The sequence below is a fragment of the Molossus molossus genome, unplaced genomic scaffold (genome assembly GCF_014108415.1).
Source record: "Molossus molossus isolate mMolMol1 unplaced genomic scaffold, mMolMol1.p scaffold_m16_p_6, whole genome shotgun sequence".
Taxonomy (NCBI): Eukaryota; Metazoa; Chordata; class Mammalia; order Chiroptera; family Molossidae; genus Molossus; species Molossus molossus.
This window is the reverse complement of record NW_023425399.1, coordinates 84,010,280-84,018,292: the sequence shown is the minus strand read 5'-3', so window position 1 is coordinate 84,018,292 and position 8,013 is coordinate 84,010,280. Positions and strand designations below refer to the sequence as shown.

At 41.9% G+C, this 8,013-nt stretch overlaps 1 protein-coding gene across 8 annotated transcripts in view; it reads left to right on the top strand.

The window, feature by feature from the left end:
• Positions 1-2,281: 2,281 nt before the first annotated feature.
• The window catches only part of TRAPPC8 (trafficking protein particle complex 8), a 91,416-nt gene continuing 85,684 nt past the window's right edge, over positions 2,282-8,013 (top strand). For 3 of the 8 annotated variants that reach the window (XM_036244175.1, XM_036244174.1, XM_036244172.1), the window contains exon 1: positions 2,612-2,787. In XM_036244175.1, coding sequence (XP_036100068.1) covers positions 2,631-2,787 — 157 coding nt within the window. In that variant the 5' untranslated portion in view covers positions 2,612-2,630. Of the gene's footprint in view, positions 2,788-8,013 lie in introns of all 8 variants that reach the window. The other 5 variants (XM_036244178.1, XM_036244176.1, XM_036244177.1 and 2 more) reach the window with 5 other exon arrangements.

Sequence of the window (8,013 nt, the reverse complement as noted above, 5' to 3'; positions counted from 1 at the left end):
TTTGGAGACTCGACTCTTATCACATATTCATTTTCCTCCTTTTCATTATTTATGTATGACTAACTCACGAACTTACATTTTTCAGCCTCCTTTGGAGATAGGTGTGACCAACAGACTCACTGGGGCCAATGGGATGTGAGTGAAACTGTTGAATGCCATTTCTACAGTTTGATCTTAAACCATTAGTCATGTGCTTCTCTATATTCTATTCCTGCAAAGCAAATGTGTCAGTGACTCAGCTTTAACATTTAGATGAGAACACCATAGAAAATGAACACCTTAGATAAACTAGGAGAGAAATAGATTCTTACAGTGAAGTCACTCACTGGAAACGTGTGTGCATGTGGTGTTAGATTGTAAAGTCAATGCAGAAGACAAAAATCCATTTCAGCTCTCAGCTACCAAAAGGAATGAAGTAATGATTCATGTTACGACATAGAGGAACCTTGAACACATTAAGGTTCAAACAAAAAGTCACATAGCATATGATTTTGTTTATATGAAATGCCCAGAATAGGTAAATCTATAGAGACAGTAAATTAGTGATTTCCAGGGCCTGGAAGTACGGTGGGGTGGAGATTGACTGGTAATGGGTACCAGGATTCTTTGGTGGTGATGAAAATGTTCTGGAATTGGACAGTAGTAATGGTTGTGCAACTTTCTGACTATATTAAAAACCACTGAATAGTATACTTTCAAGGGGTAGTTTTATGGCACGTGAATTATATCTCAAAAAAACCATTTAAGCTAAATTGCCCTTGAAAGTCCTTCTTAAAGAGTCTAATACAGCTAGTTTTACCTTTAGTGTAAAAAATAAATTGCCTTTTTAACTTTTGAGTTGAGTACTTGATAAAGTAGTATGCTTGCATTTGGGAACCCTGTTACCATAAATATGTATAACTCATCATAATCAGTTATATGAAATTCTTACATTATAAAATGCAAGGAAATGACATAAGAGGTATTCAAAAGGGAATATATGTACCCCTGGGGATACAAAAAAAATTTCCAAGAGGTGCTCAGGCAAGGAGAGTTTTAAGAAAATTACTTCCATATCCTCAACGTGCAGGTATTATCTTTTCTAAATTGATCTGTGGCTAAAACTGCCATGTCATTATGTCCTATAGTCCTTTCCTAACTTCCGTTTCTCAGTTTACAGAAGAAAGTCATACCTCTCCTTTCATAAATTCTTACCATGGTAAAAACCTCACGGCACCAAACAATCCGACAATTTGAGTTACTGATGTCGGGGAAATCTCCTTTATATCAAGGCACCATAAACTATGATAGAGCATTGCATTTTTCCATGCCTCATACTTTTGGCATAAAATTCAGAAAGAATTCAAACAACCGAGTGACACCATAGTAAAATTCATTGCATTCAATTCTACTTATTTAGAGGAACAATCTATAAAACTGAAAGCTAGGAATGCAGGCCAGTTCAGGACTCCACAGGTACATAATGACAAGCTTCCTGCACCTCCATCACTATAAAGTAAACACTGGAGCAGAGGGTAGAAAGGAAGCGGCTGCGGACGAACGACTCCGACGTTAGCAGGCACACCCTTTTCTCCCGACCTACATAAATTCAGTAGCGTAGGCGTTTCCCTAACACTCGTGTTAATTGCAGGACACAAGAGGCTACATTTCTGTTCACTGGTTGAGTCCACATTCGTGGCAGTGTGTTTCGAAAAGGCAGTCTGTGTTCAAATGATAGAAGGCCTGTTCAGGCCAGCACCAGGGGAACCCCCAAGCACCGGGGCTGGTGTGTGGGTGAGGCGGGGTGGGGAAGGAAGGGCTGCACACTTTCCAGGGAGCAGGTGCTCTTCGCCGTTCTCCCGGGAGCAAGGGAAGGGCAGGGCGCGGCTGGGGGGCAGGAAGCAGCGCGAACAGTCACATCATTTACCCAGTTTCCCAGAGAGCCTTTGGGGTCCCAAAGAGGCCGGGTCGGCGTGGAAGGCGAGAGGGGCTCCTTCACCACTATGACAGCATTGGTTTCCACCGCGAGGCCTCCGGGAACCGCTCCCACCGTGCGGGGATTTGCCAACACTCAGCGTGAAAACCAGGTGTAACGTCGCGTACTTCCCCGCCTGGCCCCGCCCACTATGTGCGTTTTCCGCCCCGCCCAATAGGAGGAGTCCACCAGTCGCACCACTTCCGGCGTTAGCGTCCCAATCCGCCCCCGCCGCTCTTCACTTCCCTCTCCTCCGCTCCTTTTCCCCACCCCTGTCACCTCCTTTAACACCGTCACGTGAGGGGCGAGCGCGGGGGTTGCCGGGACTAGTACGCCGGTGGGTCAGGGTTCGGCCTCAATATGGCGGTTCCGGTCGGGCAGTGACCAAGGTTTTGCGGTCGGAAGGATTAACTGGGGATTGTCGGCGTCTCCACTTGATGGGTGGAATGTGAGGACGCCGTGGCGAGCGCTGAGGAGCGGCGGTGACGGGGAGGGGTCGGCGGTGTGTGCTCCGGGAGCCGAGACGACGGAGTCTGTTCCTTATATTGGTCTGAAGGCTTCATTGCGGGGCCCCGCCTGGCCGGGCCGGGCCGGCGGGCGGCGGCAGTAGCTGCTGCAGCCGCAGGATCAGCCTCTGGGAGTGGGCCGGAGGGCGGGCGCCGCCGCTGCCTCGGCGATGGCCCAGTGTGTCCAGTCGGTGCAAGAGCTAATCCCGGACTCCTTCGTTCCCTGTGTCGCCGCGCTGTGCAGCGACGAAGCCGAGCGGCTCACTCGTCTCAATCACCTTAGTTTTGCGGAGTTGCTTAAACCCTTCACTCGCCTCACTTCCGAGGGTACGTGGTCTTCTCCCTTTTTCGCAGAGCGCCTGCACGCCGGGGCGGGAGAAGGAGTTGGGGGCGGGCAGGGGCGATGTTTACATGCGGCGCGGGCGGAGTGTCGTCTGGGGCTGGGTCCCCCGGCGTCTCCGGTGGCTGCTGGCGGCGGGGCCGAGAGTGAGCTTGTCAAGACAGCGCGGTCCTAACCTCCAGTTTCTCTAGGCACTTTCCTTCCACCCCTGAGCAAGCCGGACTTTTAGGTAGTTACTGTGTAGAAAAATGTGAGCCGCAGAGCAGGGCGAACTGGGAAGTTGTACAGGTAAGGCTAGGAAGATGCTGCCTTTTAGGACGATGAGGTCTTGGTAAAGAAGACGAATCTCATCCCCTGGGTGTTAAACTGGACTTTTGGAGTTGTTTTAAACATTACTTTCTTCCAGCAACGAGGCTCATCTCTTTCTGAGCTTTTGTTTAGTTATTTAGTTTTTTTTCTTTGAAAATTTAGACATTTTTGAGGTGTATGTTATTTTGCTTAGTATCTCCAGAAAATGGAAAGTATTACAGACTTGAAATAGCCTTTGCCTAATTGACGAGGAAGTAAGAACAAGTTACTTTAATTTAGGTGGAATTACCTAGATTTATGGGGAAGGAAAAGTCCTAAAATTTGTTTTTTCAGATAAAAGTTAAAGCAGTAGTAGAATAATGTGTCTTTTATTGAGAAGCTACCTGTTTTCTTCTAGCTTTAGTGTCTTTATTATGAAAAAAATAGGTGTAATAAAACCCAAAGTATGATTTAACCAATGTCTTTATCTGTACTTTGCAGACAGAAGATGGCAAAGTATAGGTAGAAGTCTTTAGTAAGGTCTGTAAAATGAAGGGTTTCAATAAAGTTGTGTCAAGTGAACGACTATGCTATTTATTTGGTTTTGATGACTTATGTGCTATCAGTTCATGTATTTACATGCCACAGTTGATCTATTCTCCCAAAGAATACACCGTTATAAGTTCACCTCAGTATTTAAAGAGAGGAAGCTGTCCAAAAAAACGAAAGTTTGGGAACCCATGGATTTTCTTCAGCTTGTACCATAGCCAGCTCCTTCAGTGTTGTACTAAGTCAACAAGAACAGCTAAGTTCCCTACATCCTTAAATTCTTTTAAAGACGTGTGCTCTTTCTTGCTTTGTTAATAAATAATAATGTTACTACCAGATACCTATTTTATGTAGCTTTTTTCTTTTATTCTTTATTGACTTCTATGAGGTAGATACTGTTATTTTACATTTGAGGAAATTGAAGCAAAGAAATCATAACTTGTCCAGTCTTACATGTGGAAAAGATCTAAAAACAGGTCATATGCCAGGCCAGAATGGCTTGGTTGAGTGTCATACTGTGCACCTGAAGGTTGCTGGTTTGTTTCCCCATCAGAGCACATACCTGGGTTTTGGATTTGAACTCCGGTTGGGGCACGTATGGAAAGCAACTAGTCTGTGTTTCTCTAACATGGATGTTTCTCTCTCTCTCTCTCTCTCTCTCTCTCTCTCTTTCTTTCTCTTTCTCACTCCCTCTCACTCCCTTCCTCTCTTTAAGCATGACCTCGGTTGAGGATTAAAAAAAAAGTACTAAAAACAGGCCATGTTACTCAAGACAGGTATTCTTCAAGTCATCTTATCTCCTATTGATGTTTAGAATTACTTATTCACACTAGACAGCAGTGCTATCCAATAGAAACATAATGTGAGTCACATGTATAAATTTAAAATTATTTAGTAGTCACATGGTAAAAAATCTGAAAAGAAACAGGTGAGATTAGTTTTAATGATTGGTATATCTTATTTAACGCAGTATTTCCAATATATTCTTAATATGTATTCAATATAAAAAAATCTTTTTTTTTTTTTTTTTTCTTATCCTCACCTGAGGATATGTTTTTATTGATTTGGGGGAGGGGGAGAGACAGAGAGAGGAAGAAAGAGAGAGAAAGAAACATCTATGTGAGAGAAACATCAATTGGTTTACTCCAGTAGATGCCCTGACCTGGGATCTCACCTGGATATGTATTCTGACTGGGAATCTAACCCACCACCTTTTGGTGTATGGGAAAACTCTCCAACCAACTGAGTCATACCGACCAGAGCTAAAAAAAATCTTAATGAGGTTAATGAGGAGACTGGGTGGAGGGAGGCAAAAAGGGGGAGTTGGGGGGCATCTGCAATACTGAATCAATAAAATGCATAAAAAAATCTTAAATGAGTCTAGGCTGGTGTGGCTCAGTGGTTGAGTGTCTTCCCATGCACCAAGAGGTCCCTGGTTCAGGCACATGCCCAAGTTGTGGGCCAAATCCCCAGTTGGGGACATGCAGAAGGTGGCCAGTCAGTTTTCTCTCTCATCGATGTTTCTATTTTCCTCTCCCTTCCTCTCTCTCTCAAAATTAATAAAGAAAAAAAATTAAAACATCTTAATGAGATATTTTTACATTTTTTATTGCTAAGTCTTTGAAATTGGGTGTGCTTTTGCAGTTATATTACATCTCAGTTTGGATGAGATAATATTTCAAGTATTCAATAGCCATATGTGGCTCATGCCTCCTGTCCTGGACAGTACAGTGAATAGAGGCTCAAATCTATATTCTGATTTTCTTCTGTAGACTGAAAGATTTAGGAAAAAAGTATGAGTTGAACTTTTATGGCCAGGTAGAGAGTTGGAAAGATAGCTGCCTCCCTCTTAGCAGTGGAATGAGGTTAGAATAGTATGGACAAAAGGTGTAAATTATGAGTGGTTGGGGAACAGTAAGGAGACTATTCTTATCAGAATACATAAGAGTAAGGGAAGATGCCTAGATAAGGGAGGATCTTGAATTCTATCTAGGAAAGGAATTTTGGCTTTCATACTGAATGGCAAATACCTGGTAGTCGTAGATTCTTGAGCAAGGGTATGCAATTTTGGGAGAGGAAAGAGTTAATATAAATTTTAAAGTTTAAGATGATTAGGATATGGACTATGGTTGGTGGCATTAGAAGTTTGGCAAAAGGATTTGATTTTTCTGTGGTTTAGCTTTTTGCTGGTAAATAAATTTTGGAGGTGATTTCTTAAATTATACCAAGACTTAAAGAATTTGTGTTCATTGTTTCAACACAAATTTTGTGATTCTAATACTACTTGAGAAATTTCTATAGGCTATCTGCTTCAAAGAGTATTGATAGTGTTATTTAATAAAACTTTACTGTTTTTGCTGTTATAATGATAGTTATTTGATAATTCTAAACTGTTCTAGCATTCCATTTAGAAATCTATAAGATTTAAGAAAATTTAACTTAAACACTAACTTTTTAAAAAAAATCCTCACCTGAGGATACTCACCTGATATCACTTCAGATAAAGGGGGGGGGGGGGAGAGATAGATACATCGATGTGAGAGAGACATCCACTGGTTGCATTCCACATGACCCTGACCAGGGCTGGGGACTGAACTGCAACCAAAGCACATGCCCTTGACCAGAATCAAACTGGAGACCCTTTGGTCCGTGGGCAGTTGCTCTAACTGCTGAGCCAGACCAGCCAGGGCTAAACACTAAGTTTTTAAGGTACTTCCATTTCTGAAAAGTAGTATTTTAAAATTTATTGTAAAATATTTTTAAGGGACTAAAAAGATAATAGAAGGCACTTTTTTATTTTCTGAATGAGCTATCAAAAGTGGCAAATTAGACTAGGAAACAACCTTAAAAGGATACTTAATGTCTCCAGTTATAAGTTTCTTTTAAAAAGTTATGTCCTGGCCAGTTTGGCTCAGCTGTTAGAGCATTGACTTGAGGACCGAAGGGTCAAGGGCATGTACCTGGGTTGCAGGCTTGATCCACAGGCCAGTGGGGGTCGTCTTGGGGGCAGCTCATTGATGTGTTTCCCTTATATCAATGTTTCTCTCTGTCTCTCCCACTCTATCTAAAAAGCAATGGAAAAATATCCTTGGGTGAGGATTAAAAAAAAAGTTAGATATATTTCATCAATCTTAACTACCATGTTGGTATAACTAGATAAATTACCTCCAAGATTAAAAAAATACATATTTTTTAATTGATTTTTTTAGAGAGAGGAAGGGAGAGAACGATATATAGAAACATCAGTGTGAGAGAAATACATTGATCAACCGTCTCCTGCATGCCCCCCACCAGGGATTGAGCCCGAAACCTGGGCATGTGCCCTGACCAGGAATTGAACTGAGACTTCTCAGTCCATGGGACTGAGCCACACTGGCGGGGCAAACCTCCCAAGTTTTCGAGTACTGAATTTAGAATAAAATTTGTCAGCTTTTCAAAATTTAGATATATATGTTGTTTGTGTTACTTCATTTTTCAAAATATATTTCCTAGAATACCAGATGTATTATATGCTCCCTAAAAATAAATTTTGTGGACAAATAAATTTTCTTTATGTAGCATGTATTTGGTAGAATCACAGTGTCATTTAGCATATAAAAAGCTCTGGGAAGATCTGTTATAAAGAGGCTATTTAAAAACTTAATTTGGTATTTCCCAAAATTATTTGAACATTGAATCAGTTTTTCAGAAACAACTCTTAACTTTTTTGAAGAAACAATATTCCATGGAACAGCACATACTGGGGGATATTATTTCATAATAATAGCATTCAAGATATTGTATGGTAACCTATAAAAGGAGATAATGATAAAGGCAGATTTGAATTTCTTTTTTTTTTTTTCCAACTTCAGTGGCATTTTATGTATGTATTTACTAGCACCATTTATCCCCCAATATTCTCTTCCACCTCCACCTCCCCCTGCCTCACAAGCACCACACTATTGAATTTCATTTTGAAATTGAGATGTTATATGATGTGTAGCCACCTTTTGTGCTGTTACAATCGTTAAAAAATTTTATAATTTTGTTAATCCTCACCCAAGGACATTTTTGCATTTTTTTTTTGTTCCGATAGAGTGGAGGGAGAGAGAGGAAGAGACAGAGAGAGAGAAACATCGACGTGAAAGGGACACATCGAGTGGCTGCCACCCACATGACCAACCAGGGCAGGGGACAAACTGCAACTGAGGTAAGCGCCCCTAGCGGGAACTGAACCTGGGTCTCTCTAGACTGCAGGCCGGCGCTCTAACCGCTGAGCCAAACTGGCCAGGGCCCAAGGATATTTTTTCATTGATTTTTAGATAGAATGGAAGGGAGGGAGGTTGGGTGGTAGAGCAGGAGAGAGAGAGAAACAAAGAAACAGAGAAACATGGACG